This window comes from Furipterus horrens, unplaced genomic scaffold (genome assembly GCF_987537825.1).
Source record: "Furipterus horrens unplaced genomic scaffold, mFurHor1.1.pri manual_scaffold_7, whole genome shotgun sequence".
NCBI classification, from domain to species: domain Eukaryota; kingdom Metazoa; phylum Chordata; class Mammalia; order Chiroptera; family Furipteridae; genus Furipterus; species Furipterus horrens.
The window spans coordinates 135,750,116-135,770,202 of record NW_028327177.1 but is presented as its reverse complement, the minus strand read 5'-3'; the positions used below and the strand labels follow the sequence as shown (position 1 = coordinate 135,770,202).

General features: G+C 44.7%; 1 protein-coding gene across 1 annotated transcript in view; it reads left to right on the top strand.

The window, feature by feature from the left end:
- Positions 1-20,087, top strand: part of ULK4 (unc-51 like kinase 4) — a 311,468-nt gene that overhangs the window by 222,711 nt on the left and 68,670 nt on the right. The window contains exon 35 of the mRNA XM_090284953.1: positions 2,366-2,551. Coding sequence (XP_090141079.1) covers positions 2,366-2,551 — 186 coding nt within the window. The remainder of the gene's footprint in view (positions 1-2,365; positions 2,552-20,087) is intronic.

Below are 20,087 nucleotides of genomic sequence, written 5' to 3'. Positions count from 1 at the left end.
GAACCGAATGAGTTTCAGGGGTTCCTGAGCACACTTGGGTTTTCTCAGTGAGTGTGGATGTTCTTGGTAATTCTGAGCCACGTTAGAGGAGATCTGTGTTTTCAACCATTTTGAGTTAATGTTGGTAATGGTGAAAGGCATGGATTGAAGTTCATGTGTTTGTATATTGTTTGAGCACCACTTGCTGAAAATGTATCCTCAGCTGCACTTCCGTTGCACCTCTCTCCAAAGTCAGCTGGCTCTGTTTCCTGGAGGAAGTTGAGTGAACTGTTTATGGAATCCCTGTTTATTGTTTCTTACAACTGCGTATAAACCTACACATATCTAAAAATAGGAGGTTAATTCACACTATATATAAAGGTTAACTCAAAATGAATCAAGGACTTAAATGTAAAGCTACAACTATAAAATTCTTAGAAGAAAAAAATAAATGTAAGAGCAAAAACTAAAAATTCTTAGAAGCATAAACATCAAGACCTTGAAATAGGCAATGGCATCCTAGGTATGATGCCAACTTTACAAACAATAAAATGGATAAATTGAAACTTTTGTAAAATACAAATTATTTTGTGCTCCAAAGCACACTATTAAGAAATTGAGAAGACGTGCCCTGCCGAATAGCTCAGCTGGTTAGGACATTGTCCCAATACGGCAAGGTTGTGGGTTCAATCCCCAGTCAGGACACACAGAAGAAACAGCCAATGAGTACATGGATGGATGGAAAAGCGAAGTGATGTTCCTCTCTTTCCTTCTCTTCTCCTCTCCTTCCCTTCCCTCCTTCTCAAATGAATAAAAAAAGAAAGACAACCCACAGAATGGAAAAACATTTTTGAAAATCATATCTACTAAGGCACTTGCATTTAAAATATGAAGAATACTTACACTCACTTATTAAAAGATGACCCATTTGGAAAATGAGCTAAGGATCTGAACAAGACATTTCTCCAAAGAAGACATGCAAATAGCCAATAAGCAGAGAGAGAGAGAGAGAGAGAGAGAGAGAGAGAGAGAGAGAGAGAAATACTAAACATCATTAGCCCAATAGCCCAATCAGGGAAATGCAAATCAAATCCATAATGAGATACTTTCATATCCACTAGGAGGCTGCTATTAAAGAGACAGCAGCAGGTATTGGTGAGGATATAGAGAAACTGGAACCCTCATACATTGCTGGTGCTAACGGTAGCTTTGGAAACAGTCTGGCAGTTCCTCAAAAGGTAAACATGGACTAAACATATGACCCAGAAATTCCCCTTCTAGGTATGTACCCAAGAGAAATGAAAACATACGTCTGCACAAAAAAACTATACACATGTGTTTATAGCATTACTGCCCAAAAAGTCAAAACTGATAAAATGTCCATCAAATCGTGCATGGATAAGCAAATATGACATATTCATACAATGGAATACTACTGGGCAATAAACAGACATTAAAGACATGAATGAATTTTGAAAACATTATGGTAAGTGAAAGAAGCCAGCCACAAAGGATCATATTTTGTACGATTTCATGTGCCTGAAACATCCGGAATAGGCAGGTCCAGAGAGACAGAAAACTGAGTAGTAGTGGGCTGGGGGTGGGGAGGAGGACATGATGGAAGGCTGGCTGCTAAAGGGGGTAGGGTTTCATTTTGGGGTGGTGAGAAAATTCTAGAATCTATCGTGGTGATGGCTGCACAACTCTGAATACACTATTGAATTGTACCTGTTAGATGAGTGAACTGAATCGCATAGGAATTACTCTCTCAGCAAAGCTGTTACAAATAAAATAAAACCAAAAAATAAGGCTAAAATGTGTATAGTATGATTATTATTTCATATTTTACCTTCTCATACATACAAAAACAGTGCTTTCTGTCTCACCTCTTTAGTGTATAATGATTTGGACACAGACAAGTTCAATGTGTTCCTTAATATATTCTAGGAAGTGAATTTTTCTGAACAAGTTAATTGTAAGCAAGAATAGAAGGGAACTGCCTTAAAAAATCCATACAGTTTACACACACACACACACACACACACAACCACCACCACCAGCACCACCACCACCACCACCACCGCCACCGCCACCGCCACCGCCACCGCCACCGTATGAATATATGCATTGAATATGTGCTTATAAAACCTGTGTTGGTCCTCTGCTTGTTGTAGGACTTTCTTCTGATTTTGTGCTATTAGCTCTCTTTGAGTAACCGTATGCTTTTTGAAAAAGACATATGCTTTTTGGGGGAAAAAAGACTTTCGGTTAGTCAAACTTTGTGCTCAGACTGACGTTTTCCCCATTAGGCACATTTTACTGTAGTTCTTGAGGAATGCCAGCACCATCTTGGAGGGAGCTTAAGTAGTTCTCTGTTCATTTTCAGCTTCCTACCGAGGATCCTGAAATTTTTGAAGTTTCATCCAAGTGTCTGTCCATCCTGGTTCAGCTCTATGGAGGAGAAAACCCAGACAGCCTGTCTCCTGAAAACGCAGAGAGCTTTGCGGATTCGCTGACGTCCCGGGAGGACCCGAAGGAGCAGAAGCTTCTGTTGAGGATTCTCAGAAGAATGGTGAGTCCACACAGAAAGCAGGGTGGGCAGGTGGCTTCCGTGGCAGCCGGGGGGACTGGGAGCTGTAAACGGACGCGCAGTCCCCTTTCCCTTCATCCCCTACAGTGGCCGTACCTCAGACCCCGCCTAGCTGGGGGGTCAGGGAACATGGTGCCCCGTCACCCCTTAATACGTAACTGGGCATGTCCTGACAAAAGCAGTGTTTTTATGGAATGACCGCAATTAAAACCAGGAAATTGAACATGATGCGATTATTTTCCTAACCTGCTGTCCACATTCCAGTTCTGTCATCTGTGCCAATAATGTCCTTTGTGGCTTTTTTTTTTTTTCTTTTCTGGTATAGGATCCAGTCCAGGGTCCCGTATTTTAGTAGACACGGGTCTTTAGTCTGGAGTAGTCTTGCAGCCTTTCCTTGTCTTTCATCACGTTCTGAGGACTAGAGGCTGGGTATTTTGTAGACGCGCCGTCAGTTTCCGTGTTTCTGATGTTGGCTATTAGAGTCAGGAGAACTCCAGTTCATCACACCTGGAGGCTCCTGGTGTCTGTTTGCCCCTTCCTGGTGATGTTAACTTGGATCACTTCATTGAATCAATGTGTACTTACTATTTTTAAATTTGTGGTAGTTGCAAAGTGGAGATTTTCTAACTCTCCGTTCTCTACTACAAGGAAAAACTTCCCATCTTGTCTTGTTTATTTTTATAAAATATGTATAGCTGATGTTGATTTGAAGGTACTTTTGAAGACTGACTTCTTTTCTTTTCATGCTCAGTCTTATTCTGCTGGTTTTGAAGGTTGCTCATTGACGTAGCTGTGGTTGAAGTTAAGAAAGGAGAAGGTCCTGTTACCCTGGGCCACGTTCTGCTTTGTCCAGTCTGTCGCTTCTCGATACAAGTTGTCCGTTGGCAAGCGGAGCTTGGATGTGCCAGAGGATCGTTCTGAGGATAACTTATTTATTTATTTATAATTTATTTATTCGATAAATAAACGGCAGTGCCCGGCCCCAAAGTCTGCACGGTGGGTTGGGAGTGACAGATAGGAAGTGAGGCTCGGGGGTCTCCCCTCCGTGCTACTGCTAATGCTTTCCTACAGCCAGCCCCTACTCCCAACAAGACTTGCTGCCTCAGCGGAGTTGTCACCTGAGGTGCATTATGATGACATGGTCTAGGTGAGCCTCTCCAAGTGTGGGATAAATCCTCCTGGGGACAGTAGACAGGGGATTATACACCAGCCTAGCACTAGATGACCCTGACTCACCCGGTAAGGCAGGCACAGTATTCCCTCACTTACCGCGGGTATTACGTTCTAGACACCCCCCCCCCCCCACGAAGTAGGAACCTTACATTTATTTATTCCACACTCTTAAACCTACCTAACTTTAACAACATACATATACAGTACCGCAAAATCCCGCGATATAGCGAAAAATCTGTGATAAATAATTAAATATAATATTTGTAAAAATCCCACGATACAGTGAGGCCGTGATAAGTGAACCGTGATATAGAGACGGACGACTGTATTTCCTTTTCACTTTTCTATGTTTTTCTGATGATTTCAGGTGAAAGTCTCAGTTTGGTACTCTGTATCTGTACCACCTGTGGGAAGTCCTCAGAGTCTCCCTTTTCGCAGAGGGAAGACCTTCCAGAAACTCAGCTTTTACAGTAGAGATGAGATCGTTCTTTAAAATTATAATTTTATTCAAATAAAAAAGCTGAGTCAATGTGATGACAAGTGCTAGGGAATATGGTAACACACGTGATATGTAGATGCGGCGAAACTGTGAATTAGGTAGAGGGAGACAGAAGCCTGAGAAATATTGATTTGGCGCCATGAATTTGGTAGAGATCCACCCCCTCTCCTTTGAAATGTTTAGAACTAGATTTCTTTTGGAATTCATGATCTTCAGATCTTTTTTGGCACGGTGCTTATATTACATGTGCTATGACTCCCACGGAGATGGAGGCCCTGGGGCACAGTACTGTTTCTGCAGCAAAATGTGTGAATGTTCACAGGAAGTGGGTAAATAAGGACCGTACATGGCCCCGTGTAGGCTCAGGTCAGGTGTGGCCACCAAGTAGGTTTTTGATCCAAACTTATGCGGGAAAAAAGTTTGAGTTTCAGAGCTTTTCAGAATGTCAGATAGGAGATTGTGGACCTGTCTTTGGAGATAAATTACATCACTTTCTAAAACACCAGTCAGATTAATCATGCAGCAAAAAAAACGGACGTCGACTTGGTTGAAGCCAGCAGACTACACCGTCTTTTAGGTTATTTTACTGCCTGAAACAATTTCCTTTTCGTTTCTGACCTGCCACATGTAGAACCAGGTAGATTTTGTCTGTGGAAGAAAAATTAAATCTAAGGGACTTTTTACCCATTTATGTGGAAACCATTTAACCATTTTCCCCCTGGCTGGTTTGGCTCAGTGGATTGAGCGTCGGCCTGCGAGCTAAGTGTCGCTGGTTCGATCTTCCAGTCAGGGCACATCAGAGAAGGAAAACTCTGATTCCAAAAAACCTCCGCTGCCTTGCGGCATACCTCTTCAGGGGAAAGGCTAAGGGAGTAAACCCCGACAGAAAATCCGGAGCCGGAGTCCCTAAGGCGGTTTGACGTTGTAGTCAACACTGGCAACTTCTGCGGCGCACCTGAAGCCAAGCTGTATTGACTCCGTCTTTCCCTTGGACCCTTCAGCTGCGAAGAGAGGGGGGGTCTGCTGCATGGGCAACAGCAGACCCTCCATATCACCCTGCCCAGGCTCTGTAGCTTCAGCTCCACTGGAGAGGACACTCCAGCGTCATCGCAAGATGTCGATTCAACACGGGAGGAGACAGATACCGTGTCACTCCCGAGTCGGACTGCACAGCCATTCTCGGCAGTGCAGATAGACTCTTAAGAAGCTACACCATCGTCTCTCGAGGCTCTAGTCTCTCAAGATGGACGGCTGCTGACGATTTAACCATTTTAAGTACACAGTTCAGTGGTATTAAGTGCATTCACATTGTTACGCAACCATCGCTACCACCATCCACAGAACTTTTTCATCCCAGAAGAAACTCTGCCCTGTAAACAATAGCTGCCCATTCCTGCTATCCCGCACCCCCTACCCCCCCAGTAATCTCCATTCTAATGTCTGTTTTTGAATTTGATGACTCTAGGTACTTCCTGTGAGGAGAATCATACAACATTTGCCATTCTGTGACTGCTTATTTCATGTAACGTAACGTCTTCAGGATTCATCCCTGTTGTAGCGTGTGTCAGAATCTCATGCCTTTTGAAGGTTGAATAATATTCCATTGTGTGTAAATGCCCCATTTTGTTTATCTGCTCATCTGTCGGTGGCCATTTGAGTTCTTTCCACTTGTTCTGCCCCATTTATTATTTCTGTCATTTCTTTCTTATTATCAGGGTTGACTTGGATTTTTCTTTTATTCAGTGGGTTGTGATCTCCTGCTCTTGTATTTGGCCAGCGGGGACCCCTTCGGGATATCTGCTCTGTCTTTTGACGTGTCCCTATCATTTCCCTTTGGAGCACTTTCCGTCCTTGCGTCATATGCTGGGTTCATCTTGTCCCTTTTCTCTGCGTGGGCCCTGGCACCCGGCGGTCCTCCACAGGACCACGGAACACCTTCGTGCAGAATTTAGGAAGCAAGATACCAAAATTGTGACAGCTGTTTCCTTAAGAAGAAAGACAGACTGTTCTGTCCCAAGAATCACAAATGTCGTTTCTTACTGTCTCGTGGAGAGTAGCCCCGTATGTCACTCTAATTCCTTATGTCTCTACTTTTGCTATTCAAGAATGCCCATGACGTCGACAGGCCAGCCATCTATGATAGGAGCCTTAAAACCTTTCGAAAGCTTTTGAAGTTACCCCCGGGTCTGTCACCATTGGGTTCAAGTTGTGCAAATCATATTATCAGGGATTCTGGATCCCAGTCAGCTCAGCTGGGTCCTTGAACTTGCCTTTCCTGAAGCTCAGTTCTGCTTAAACTTAGTGCTGCGTTTAGTACGTTTAGAGCAGAATAGCAGCCCGTTACCGAGAGACATGTGACGTCAGCACCTCTCTCTCCAGGACTGGTTTGGTCATTCCTTCCCCTGTCCTCTTGCTCCCTGTCCTCACTTGTGGAGCTGCCGTTGTCTGGTAGCTGTCAGCTTACATCCTGTCCTCACCTTCACGTTACCCTTGTTCAGGGCAGTGATGTGGTCTTGTTCATCCTTCTGTCTTCAGCGTATTCCAGCGTCTGACCCATAAAGGGGGGTCAGCAGGCGTTCACAACTGTGCTGGTCCCTGCGTGAAGGGCTTCTGGTGCATTGTCTCATTTAGTCCTCACAGCCACCTTAGAGGTCTGCTCCAGTGATTATTCCCATTTTTAAGGTCAAAAACGAAGTCTCAAAGAGCTTCAGTCACGTTCCCAAGGCCCAGGTGCAATGGACCGGGCCTGTGCTCTGTCCGAGACGCTGGCCGCCTTGCTGCCCCGCCTGGGACTGACGCGGGCTCTGCGTCAAGCTGACTCGCACCACGTTTTGGTCTAAAGATACCTGGGATGTTCATTCTGTCATTCATGGGAAAATAAGTAACAGATGGAGTTGTCACCAGGTGGAGGCACTGTATCAGGGCTCCTAATGCAGTAGGACCGGGTTGTCCTGGCCCCTGCTGCCGAGAATCTTTAACCCAGTTTTGTGACAAAGCAGGATGCAGTCAGGGCTCCGTGGAAGAGCCGGCAGAGCGCCGCAGGAGTAGTCCCCAGGGAGAGGAGGCAGGCAAGGACGTGATGTCTGAGCCGAGTATGGAACGATGTGTTGGCCATTGTGCACAGAGCAGGACCAAGCACACCCTGTTTGTGCGAAGGCCTCCAGCTCCATGGGGCGCGGTTGGGAGACACCAGAAATGGCCAGGAAAGGCCAGAAGGCTCCCGCTACGGGGTTCAATTGCACTTGGAGTTGGGACCCTTCTGTGGGAATTGGGAAATTCCGGTCTCTGGAACAGAAGGGCACTGGCAGCATCTCAGTCGAATTTCAGTTATCTTTGCTGTGAAATGAAACTCTGTCCTAGTAACTGGCATGTGACAGGCATTTAGTGACTCTCCACTGAGCTAAGGAAGAAACGCCTGTAAAATCACTACTTGTGTTATTGGCAGATTGTTCATTTTTGCTCTTCAGTGTATGTTGTGAGCTCGTTTTAGTGCTTTACAGACGCAAGGGTCGGGCTGAGAGGGACTGTAAAAGACATTTGGTCTCCCTGGCTCGGTCCCCGGCATGGTATCCCTGCCAGGCTTCTGGGGAGCAATGAAGCTGGAAAGGCAGACGCCCAGCGAGAGGACAGGAACTTGAGAGAGACAGCGAACGTAAGCAAAGACTTCCCGCAACTTGAAGGAGGCCAGCCTCTTAGGCTTGTTGCCCCACTGGACTAGAGGAACCAGGTTTGATACAGAAACAGGGGCCCTTCTAGATTCAGTACCTGGTGTTAGTCATCACGTTAAGGAGGCCTGTTGAGAGCAGCCTCTGGATTGTAAGAAGTTAAGGAGGGAAAGACAGCCTCCCGTAGGACCTGCCTGCAAGGACCTCCATTAAGTGCACGGCTCTCCAGAAGCAGTTCAGAGGAAGAGGATGCTACTCTGGGGGGCTGCCTATTTTTAAGCCCTGACAGATAGAGGAGGGTCCTCCTTCCTCTACAGCTGATCAGGCTGAGCGGTTTCAGAGAGGTCGACCCTGAACTCCACTGGGCCATGTAGTTTCCAAGGCCAGGTAGTGGTTGCGTCAGTGACTCGTAAACCATTGTTATTAGAGAACCGTCTTGGGGAATAATAGGGCAGACCCCTCCCCATGAGCCACACAAAAGGCCCTGGATTCTTGAGATACCTGTTTCAAGTCCCAATTTTGTGACAATTTCTTTCTAAAAACACAATTTTCACTAACAGATGAAAGAAATAGGATGTTTAATTTGTGCTAGTGGAGCTGGGAAATGCTTCCCCTTAGGGTGCTCTCCCTTATTTAGTCTGAATTTAGAACATCCAGAGAATGGTGGGGATATCTAAGAATTTAATTATCCATTGTAATTTACCAGGAAGTTGGGAGGTTTTAGAATTATACTTTGTGTTTTAGCTTTAAAAAATGTGATGGAAATCCTTCAAGGTGCTCCCAAGATGACCTATCCCTTAAACTTGATATCAATGGGAGTTTTCCCAGAGCAATGATTGTAGATTAGCTACTTTAATTAAAATTAAAGCTCACTTACCCTGACAGAGTATTGGCCGCACATAAACCACCACAAGCTCCTTCTGTAAGACTGGCTTAAATATATGTATATCGGTTTGGCCGAAAAGTCCATTTAGTTTTTCCATAAAATAAAGGGCACATTTTTTTCATTTTTACCAATAACTATTGATTTGGAGATTTTGAGTATGTCAGCTATCTCCCATTATTGGCTTCTGGTGGGTAGAGGCCAGGGGTGCTGCTAAACATCTCCCAATGCATAAGGCAGCCCCACAGCAAAGAATTATTTAACCAAAATGTCAATAGTAACAAGAAACTCAGCAAACTACTTTGACATGTTCGATCAGTCACAACACGTTCCCCATACACTGCACAAATCTGTTTATGCATTTCAGTTGTGTTTTTACCTTTCTTGAAATAATAATAATATGCTGAAAATGTTGTGTGTCTTCTTTCATTTCAATATCAAAATGGCTGCATAAAAACTCACCAATTTGGGTAAGTGTTTTTTAAATGCACTGCCAATATGATAGCTGTCACAGTACAATCTAACAAAATCATTTCAAATGACGCTAAAGACAGCTAAGCACTGCTAGAGCCATCTTACGGGAATAAAATGGATCGGACTCTTTGGCCAACTGAATACTACTGACTTGTCTATGAAAGCAAAGAGGGGATTCATGGGAGGAGGCCTGTAACATGCTGATGCTGCTAACTCCTGCCCCCACCCCACCACCAGGTACAGCAGGGGTACAATGTGGGATCACTCTCTAAAGATGATCAATATGAAAGATTGGTACGAATATCCAGCCCTTGGAGACCCTTTGCCCTGTGGCTTTCAGCAGGTCTTGCTGAGCTCACAATCCATCGTCCTTTTCAATACTCATATAGGTCCCCTGGCCCTCTTCATGCCACCACGGGAACAGAGATGTTCTGTTGCTGAAAATCGGGGTAATAGCGTTCCTTCCTGTGAAGTCTAAAGCTTTAGAGAGACTGAATGAAGTAACTAGGAATTCTGCAGCCATTCCCCTTGGAATCAGGACGCGTTTAGATTCGGAATCGGAAGGAACTATTTCTATTAGAAAGGTAGAGAAATATTCCTTGAGGTATAACAAAAAGGCAAAAACGATGCCTCTTTCCTCCAAGCTTATGTTTTTGTGGTTTAAGACCTCTGTTCTTGATTTCTTCTCTTAAAGGAAAAAAAAGGGGGTGGGAGATTTGGGCGCAACCAGTGACATATAAAAAAGAAACACTCTGTCCCCAAAGGAATAAAAAGTAAACATAGTTAATTTTTGTGAAATCCCGTCCCTGCGAAGGTGCCTCTGAACCTCTGACAATGCTCTTTCCCTGAGTCCCTACCCTGCGCTCACTACAGGGGATAAGCAGTCTCTGCCAGGGACTGCCGCAGGAGCACGAGTTAATAGGGAACTCGCGAATAATTTAGTTGTATCTTTCCAACAAAGACGAGAAATGCCGTGCCTATAGCTTGTGCTGACTTCCCGAGGAAGCCCTTGTGAGATCGTAAGCAAGGCAGGATCAGGACGCAAATGGCAGCGAGGACAGAGTCAGGCACTCCCACGGCTGAGGCTCCTGTGTCACCAGAGGGAATCTGCCTTCCCCTCGGCGCCCGAGGAGGTCCGTGGGCTTTGCGCCAGGTTTGCTGAGGGTGTGGGAGTCACAGAGAAAGCCCCTGAAAATCGGCTCCCGGCAGGTCTCGCCTCTCCTTTTCCCACCTGCCTCTGCTGCCTTTACCCCTTCCCACAGGCAGGCTCCTCGCGAGAGGGCCGGGCACTCCCCCTGCCTCTTCCCCAGTCCCACGCCCGTGGCCCCCGCGCCGCATGATTCTCCTTCTGTTTTGACTTCTTTTCTCAAGAATTTCAGCTCCCCTGCTCCCTTCCTAGAATTCTTCTGTCGAATAAAATTCACTCCCTACCTTCTCTAATGAGCCTTCTAGTTCAAGTTCCCACTGTCATGGATGACACCATACCCATTTTTTTAATGAAAAGTTTCAAACAACAGGAAGGATCAAACATCACACATAATCAGAATTGTTATCGTTTTACCATATTTTTTCCAAGTGTCCATGTAGTTTATTCACACAAAGTGTCATCACCTCAATATTTTTAAATTTTTTTAAGTTATTTCTTATTGAATTGATTGGGGTGATATTAGTTAATAACACTATATAGGTTTCAGGTACCTGTCTGTTTTTGTTTTTAAATAATTTATTTATTTGTTTACTTATTTATTTATTTTTAGAGAGAGGGGAAAGGAGAAAGAGAGGGAGAGAAACATCACGGTGTGGTTGCCTCTCACTCGCGCCCCCAACTGGGGATCTGATGTGCAACCTAATCATGTGCCCTGACTGGGAATCGAACCAGCGACACTTGGCTCGCAGGCCAACGCTCCATCTACTGAGCCACAGCAGCCAGGGCCTGGTACCTGTGTGTTTTTTAAATCATGCGAACATGAAGGCATCATGACACTGGGCCGCATTCTATAGCAGCATTATCACACCCATGGAAATAAGTTAACAATTTTCATATTATTAGTATGCAGTTCATATTTAACTTCCCTAATTGTCAAAAAAATGACTTGGTAGCTTCTTGAAAGCCATATTCCAGTCTGAATTTAATTGTTTTCTTAGTCTCTATTAACCTAGAAGAGTCCGCCTGCCGTTTTGTCCCCTGCGAAGGTGACTCTCTGAGAGCCTGAGGCAGTTGTCTGGCAGTATCACGGTCTGCAAGAGCGAGTCTCCTCATGACACTTCTGGTAACAGTAGCTCCTTGAGGTGGCCCATGCTTACCCTTAGGAAGCATGTGATGGCGGGGTGCCCTCTCTCAGTGATGCCGAGTGTGATTGTCCGGTTAAGGGTGTCTGCCCCATCTCTCCCATGTGCGGGTAGTGTGCTTCCCTTTGCCACAGCTACGTTGTCCTTGTACTAACTGATAGGATGTCCCTCGAAAAGAGATAAGACCTGCAGGAGCACTCCTTCCTCGCACAATATTAATCTGTTGAGAATCTACCCGATGTAGATCGTAAGCACAAAGCCCAGACTCCTTGGAATTCGTTTTATATTCTATGGCTGCTTCACAGCCAAGGGCAGGGAGGTGGTCACTCAAACCTCAAATAGTCCCCTTTACAGGGACTTGCTGTCTCGTTTGAATTAGTGATTAGGAGTTGCTGTGGAGTTTCCTGACTCCTGGTGACTGTACTGACCATCATCAGCGCCCCCTGTGCAGCTCTTGCTGCATAGAAAGTTCTAGACTCTCCTGGTAATGTGGGATTTCTTTAATGACATGCTTTTTTTTAACAAAACCACGCTCAAAACAATGAGCATTCAAAGCATGTTAGGAATTAGGATGAACATGTTTGAAAAACACTTCCTTGTGAATGTGAACAGCAAAGGAAGTTGTTTTCGAGGCCCTTTCCTTGTGAACACCTGCATTAAATGTTTCTAATTCCTGTTTTTAAAATATCTTCAATACAATTTCCCTTGATATAATCTATATTAATTTTATTAAATGAATTTATTCACTGAGAGGAATAGTAGCTAATATCTACATTATATTCATAGGATTATCTTTCTTTCCTCAAAAGAATTGTTTTCAAGTAAATATGCTATATATAACAAAAGAAAAAAAACCAAAGATGAGTTTCAAGTTTTTAGTTTTTAACTAATCATGGAACAAGCTAAAGATAAAGTATTTTAGCTGATATTTTAAATACTTAAATGAGAGTGTTTTAAATTCAAACTATTAGATAAATGGGATTTAAAGGTGTATTTTGACCTCTTGTTTCTTGTAAGCTAGGTTTTGAAATTCATCAACAGAAATACTTCACTATGTTTAGGTATATGTTTTGCAACCCAGGAATTCCTTTCTGTCCCGAGTAAATGATACTAGAAAACTAACTGCTTAATGAAAAATTCACTTGAACTGACCACCTAACAATTGTGGTAAATATTGACCCAATATTTGATTGAGACTTCATCTCAAAAATAAAACTGATATTTATTAAAATGAATTGATTTTTGTCTTAAACACTACCAGGAAGCCATTCCTGCAACGCCGTGCAGAGGAAGCCTTTACAAGGACACTGTGATCACTCACTCAGCAGTAGTTACTGAGTGCCGCCGGCAGACAGGGCTCCGGATGTGGGGGGTGGGGGGAGCCCAGCGTGAACAAGATGGACATAAAGCTCTGCTCTCCTGGAGCTTACTGGGGAGAGGGAGGTGACCACGTTTGTTAAATCAACTGCGTTAGATTTTAAAAGGTAAAGCTTTAAGGAGAAAAATACAGAATAGAGGGAGCATAGTGGGGCATTTGTAATTTTAGACACTGTGGCCAAGGGAGGTCTCACTGAGGTGACATCTGAGTAAAGACCTGAAGGAAATGAAGGAAGCAGCTTGGGGGGTGGGGGGGCAGGACACGCCAGGCAGCGGCTGCCAAGTCTGCAAGGGAGGTGCCTAGCAGGCAGGTGCTGGGAACCGCAAGGAAGCCTATGTGTGCAGCGCATCCTGAGCAAGGAGACGGTGTGAGGGCCATAGCTGGTAGGTGTGGAGCGGGGAGGCAGTCAGTAAGGCCCTGTGAGCCCTTGTATAGACTGGCCTGCGTTCTGGGGGGCGGGGCAGCCTTAGGAGGGCTCTGAGTGGAGGCGTAAGGTCTGGTGGCTGCTTTGGGAATAGTCATCGATGAGGGTCACGGATGAGAGATGTCAGGAGGTTACTGCAATCCGGTGGAGTCCGGATCATGGCTGGGAGCAGTCATGCTTTGGATAAATCTTCAAAGTAGATCCAGTAGAATTTAACAGCAGATTCGACATGTGCTGTGAGACGGAGAGGAGGGGCAAAGATGGTTCCAGTCCTAGATGGCCGAAACCCAGGAGGACCTGGGTTGGAGGGAGAGAGGGAATCAGGAGCTCCGTTTGGACAGATTATGTTTGAGATGCTGGTCAGACATCCTGGTTGGCTGTTGCAGCTACAGTTCTGGAATTCCAAGTATAAGAGGTCTCAATGTGGGTAGTGGTCATCGGAATGCAGATGCTTGAATGGGCTGTCGATGGGTGGCCAGTTCATGGTCATGACTCCATCGTCGTCGTCGTCGTCGTCGGCAGCCGTCCGTCTCGAGAGACGATGGTGTAGCTTCTTAAGAGTCTATCTGCACCGCCGAGAATGGCTGTGCAGTCCGACTCGGGAGTGACACGGTATCTGTCTCCTCCCGTGTTGAATCGACATCTTGCGATGACGCTGGAGTGTCCTCTCCAGTGGAGCTGAAGCTACAGAGCCTGGGCAGGGTGATATGGAGGGTCTGCTGTTGCCCATGCAGCAGACCCCCCCTCTCTTCGCAGCTGAAGGGTCCAAGGGAAAGACGGAGTCAATACAGCTTGGCTTCAGGTGCGCCGCAGGAGTTGCCGGTGTTGACTACAACGTCAAACCGCCTTAGGGACTCCGGCTCCGGATTTTCTGTCGGGGTTTACTCCCTTAGCCTTTCCCCTGAAGAGGTATGCCGCAAGGCAGCGGAGGTTTTTTGGAGTCAGAGTTTTCCTTCTCTGATGTGCCCTGACTGGAAGATCGAACCAGCGACACTTAGCTCGCAGGCCAACGCTCGATCCACTGAGCCAAACCAGCCAGGGGCAGGTCATGACTAGGTCTAGGGTAAAACCACAGAAGTGAGTGTCTGAAGAGTGGTGATCCCTGGAGAGAAAATCAAAGAACTGAGTACGAGAAGGACCCTCTCATTGGACATGGGTGTTACCACGTGCTGTGACCAAAGGGGTGTTGAAGACAGGGGGAGTGGGCTGGGACCTGAGTGCTCCACTGACATCTGCAACAGGGAAGAGCAGCAGGTCGTAGGCATTCTCTTGGTATAGAGAAACCAGATCTCCTCTGCATCTTAGGGAGCTGAGCCAAACATCTTAGACTAGCATTCCTGGTGGTACAGATGGGACATTACTAAGATCTGCTATACTTGTTCCATTTTGAGTGATTGACTTTTTTCCAATACCATTGCTAAAGGAAATAGTTTGAAAGTGTTCTTCAGAATTATTTCCTCTGGCACCTTGCTTTCCTATTTCAGTTGAAAGCATACCACCATCATGACCCTCCTTGAAGCAAATAATGATTGGGCTATCATTTCAAATTATCCTTGGCTCCCTCCTGATTTATACACAGGATATATTTATAGTTTCTTCAAAGAAGGTTTCAGAGTTGTCACAGTATCATTTTTCAAGGTAATGAATACTTTTATTTGCTATAAATGGATAGCACTTTTTTTCTTTCTATGAAACACCGTTAAATCATTATAGATTTTACTAATTGGGTATCCAAAATATTGGATTTTAAGTACCACAAAAGGTTTTTTATATACTTTTTATTTTTTCTATTTTATTGATTATGCTACTATAGTTGTCCTGGTTTTTCCCCCTTTCCCCACTCCACCCAGTACCCACCACACCCTCAGGCAATTCCCCCACCATTGTTCATGTCTATGGGTCATGCGTGTAAGTGCTTTGGCTGCCCCATTTCCTATAGTGTACTTCACATCACCATGGCTATTCTGTAACTGCCTATTTGTACTTCTTAGTCCCCTCACCTCTTCACCCATCCCCTCACATCCCACTCCCATCTGGAACCATCAAAATGCTCTCTGTATCCATGGTTCTGTCTCTGTTATTCTTGTTTGCTTAGTTTGTTTTTTAGATTTAATTGCTGATAGATATGTATTTTTGCCATGTTGTTATTCATAGTTTTAATCTTTTTCTTAAAATAAGTCCCTTTAACATTTCATATAAAAATGGATTGGTGATAATGAGCTCATTTAGTTTTTTCTTGTCTGAGAAGCCATTTATCTGCCCTCGGTTCTCAACGATAGCTTTGCCGGGTAGAGCAATCTTGGCTGTAGGTCCCTGCTTTTCATGACTTTGAATATTTCTTGCCAATCCCTTCTAGCCTGCCAAGTTTCTTTTGAGAAATCAGCTGACAGTCCTATGGGAACCCACCTGTAAGTAACTAACTTCTTTTCTCTTACTGCTTTGAAGATTCTCTGTTTATCTTTAACCTTTGGCATTTTAATTATGATGTATCTAGGTGTGGGCTTCTTTGCATCCATCTTGTTTGGGACTCTCTGTGCTTTCTGGACTTGCATGTCTATTTCTTTCACCAAATATGGAAAGTTTTCTTTCACTATTTTTTTTTCAAATAGATTTCCAATTTCTTGCTCCTTCTCTTCTCCTTCTGGCACCCCTATGATGAGAATGTTGGACCTCTTGAAGTTGTCCCAGAGGCTACTTACACTATCCTCATTTTTTTGTTTTTTTAGATTTTTTTTTCTTCTTCTTATTGTTCTGATTGGTTGTTTTTGCTTCCTAGTGTTCCGTATCATTGATTTTATTCTTGGCTTTATCCACTGTTGTTCCCTGTAAATTGTTCTCTGTTTCAATTAGTGTATCCTTTGTTTCTACTGGATCTTTTTTATGCTGTTGAGGTCCTCACTGAATTCCTTGAGCATCATTATAACCAGTGTTTTGAACTGTGCATCTGATAGATTTCTTATCTCCATTTCATTTAGCTCTTTTTCTGGAGTTTTGATCTGTTCTTTCACTTGGGCCATGTTTCTTTGTCTCCTTGTTTGGGCAGCCTCCCTGTGTTTGTTTCTATGTATTAGGTAGAGTTGCTATGACTCTCTGTCTTGGTCGTGTGGCCTAATGTAATAGGTGTCCTGTAGGGTCCAGTGGCTCAGTCTCCCCTATCACCCAAGCTGGATACTTGAGGTGTGCCCTTCATGTGGGCTGAGTACACCCTCCTCTTGTAGTTGAATCTTGGTTGCTATTGGCAGATCAATGGGAGGGATTTACCCAGGCCAGTCAGCTGCAAGGATAGGTTATGACCACTGACCACCAACCTCTGCTCTCTGTGGAGGATCAGCTGTGCAGGGGCAGGGTGGTGGTGCTCCCATAGGGTCTGTAGCTGTCCACTAGGTGTGCTGGCCGTGGGGTTTCCTGGGTGGTACAAACCAAGGTCAGCCCCCACCTACGTTTTTGCCCAGGCCACCTGCCTGAGCTATAAAGCAATCTGAGATGGCTGCTGCTTGTGCTGGGCTTGGAGGTTCCCAGGCAAAGCCACGCTGTGAATCTAGACTGGCTGCTGCTAATACTGGGCCTGGGGCTCACTGAGGCCAGCTGTTGCTTGTTTGAGAGGATTTCTGAAGTTGTGAAGCATAAGCCAAGACTAGACATTCATATGGAAAAGAAGCTTGGGTGGGCTGTAAGTTGGCTGGGGTGGAGTCTCTGAGGATCTCCAGGGCAGGTCACACGTTAGCCAGGTTGATGGAGTCTCAGATATGGCACCAGCCTGCGGGTTCTGGGTGGGTAGGGTTTAGCACAGGGGCAGTGGCCTCTGCTCACCTTGATGCCAGACACTTCAGTTTCTCCCTCTATGCCATGGGTGCTTTTCCATCTGCTACCTCGGCGCTGGAGCTCAGAGGCAGTGAGTCTTGAGTAAATGAGTCTGTGTGTGGGTTCTTTAAGAGGAGCTGCTTAGGGCTCCAGTAATTTCTTCTACTGGCTCAATCCCCACTGGTTTTGCAACCAGAAGTTTTGGGGACTGATCTTCCTGGCACTGGAACCCTAGGCTGGGAGCCCTGGTGCAGGGCTGGGTTCTGGCTCCCAAGATATCCCTTCCAAATTTCTATCCACCCCACATGGGTGAGGGACCACCAGCCTGCTCCACGTCTGCGCCCCTCCTACCGGTCTCAGTGGATGTGGCTTCTTTAATTCCATAGTTGCAGACTTCCATTCAGCTCGACTTCTGATGGTACTGAGTGATGGCGGTTCTATATTTTAGTTGCAATTTTGATGTGGTTGTGTGAAGAGGCGAGCCAGGCCTGCCCATGCTGCCATCTTGACCGGAAGTCTTAAGTGCCACAGAAGTTTTGATGCCGCTTGCTTTTATTTATTCCTTCATTATTATGTCAGGAAATGAGGCCTGTTTATAAACTCCACATGGACCTTGTGTGTAATGGTTATGAGCAGGTTTTAATGAAATTTGAGAGTGTCTCTAGAGATCACAGATACCAGGGCCTTTTTCATTGAGTGTTGCTTAGCAACCTGGAAGTCATTACATTTGCAGGCTCTGTAATAACATGGTATACTTTTCTTTGCCAGTCCCTGATGAAAATGTAATGGAAATAATCCCTTTCTAAAGGTTGCGCTGTATGAGGAGGCCGCCGTGACCCCCCCACCCCACCCCCATTTCATGGTCTGGGCAGGTTTTAATTCAGTGCACGGTATTGTTTTCTGATTTTGCATGTGACAGAAGGAAATATATTTCTAAGATGATATTCTTAAAAGGAAGGGCTGCTGTTCTGAAATAACAAGTATAGCCACCACAGAAATTATTAATGTACGTCAGTGTAACTCCACCACAATGAGAAGATCCGATTTATTAGTTAACCACCAGTTTATGCCAGAATGTCTGCTTAGTCCTAGTTAATTTATTCTATCCAGGTATTTACAGCTATTAGATGTTTTAAGAATATACTAAAATTATATACTTCAGAGTAATAGCAGTGAAGCCAGTCTACATTAGCAAAAAGTCTGATTTATTAACTATTTTTTGAAAAGATATTTGTGTAATGTCTTCTCAAGCAGAATTTTTTAAATTATAAAAGTAGTAATTTGTACATGAAGTTCATTCATAGCAATATTGTTCATAATAGCCAAAAAATGTAGAAGTAACCCAAATGTTTATCAACTGATGAACAGAAAAATAAAGTGTGGTATATCCATGCAATGGAATCTCCTTCAGCCATGAAAAGGAATGAAACAGGGATACATGCCACAAGGTGGGTGAACCTTGGGAGCGTTATATTAACTGAAAGAAGCTAGACACAAAACATAACAAAATTAGATTTGTATGAAATATTAAAACAGACGACAAATCTATGGAGACAGAAGAGTAGTGGTCACCAGGGACTAAGGGGGGAGGCTGACTGCTAATGGATCCAAGGTTTTGGGGGCGGTGATTTAAGGTGTTCTAAAAGTGATTGTAGTGATGGTTACACACCTTCGTGGATATCCTAAAACCACTGAATTGTACACTTTAAAATGGTGAATTTTATGGTATGTGAATTTGTTACAAAAAAAATTACAGCATCAAACCCCCTGCCCCCAGGAATATATAGTTAGAGCAGAATGTAGTCATCTTTAAACTCTTAACCCATGCATTACCATAGTGAAAATTTTGTTTTATTTCTTTCTAGACTTGACACATGACATATATGTATGTGTATGTACATATGCACATACATACATACACGTTACTGACATTTATTTCTAAATGAATTGAGATTTTAAATCATGATGGTGAGTTCATCTATTTATCTTGATTGCCTCCCCAAATTCCATTGAAATGATCAAAAAGTAAGTATAAAAATAAGTGACAATGCAAATCTCACTGAAAACAGGGAAAGGTATCGGTACTAGATGCCTAATTTAGGAAATTTCCAGAAAATGCAGTTAAAGGGACCCCACCATAGACAACGAAGCGGGCACACGGAGGAGCTCTGGAATAATCTGGGACTCGGGGACATCGGGGCTCAGGAAGGACCCTGCCGTGCTTGGAGCTGCTATAGGAAGGGGTCCCGTGGTGAGCAGAGAGTCACTGAATTCCGGGCTGGGCTGCCCTGGCCGCCCCTCCTCAGAGCACTGCCCTGCACCAGGGTGGATGCTCGGCCCTTTGTCCCCGTTCTGAATTTAAGTCTTTTATTTCCCCTCCGTTGATCACTAACCCCGGGCCAAGGCTGCCCACAGCTCTCGGCAGCAGCCACCGAAGAGGAGATCCCCATGGAAAGCACAGGGAGAGCCTGGACGTTCTGAGGTAGCTCATCTGGTGCCAGTACTCACCCGCGTAGGTCTTCCCTTATGAAGCTGAACAGACAGAAAAGTCGCTGGACGTCTGAGCAAAGCCTGTCGCCCAAGAGTGGCCATCAGTGAAGCAGAAGCAGCGATGGTCACAGGAAAACAAGCATGAGAAACAAGACTTTAAAAAGAATTCCAATTAGTATATTCACGCAGACCTGAGAGATTATTACATTCAGAAAACAGAGCATGATTTTCAAATTTAAAACCCAGTAGAGGGATTCAATAACAGATTAAACTCTGTCAAAAACCAAGTGAATTATTTATAAAACCCACTAGAAAAGTTCTTCCTGAAGACAGTGAGAGAAATATTAAGATGTGGCAGGGGTATCTGGGAACTCCAACAGCCCTTCGTAGGAATGTAGAAGCACCACAGGTGAGGTGACATACCCAAATTAAATACCCCCGT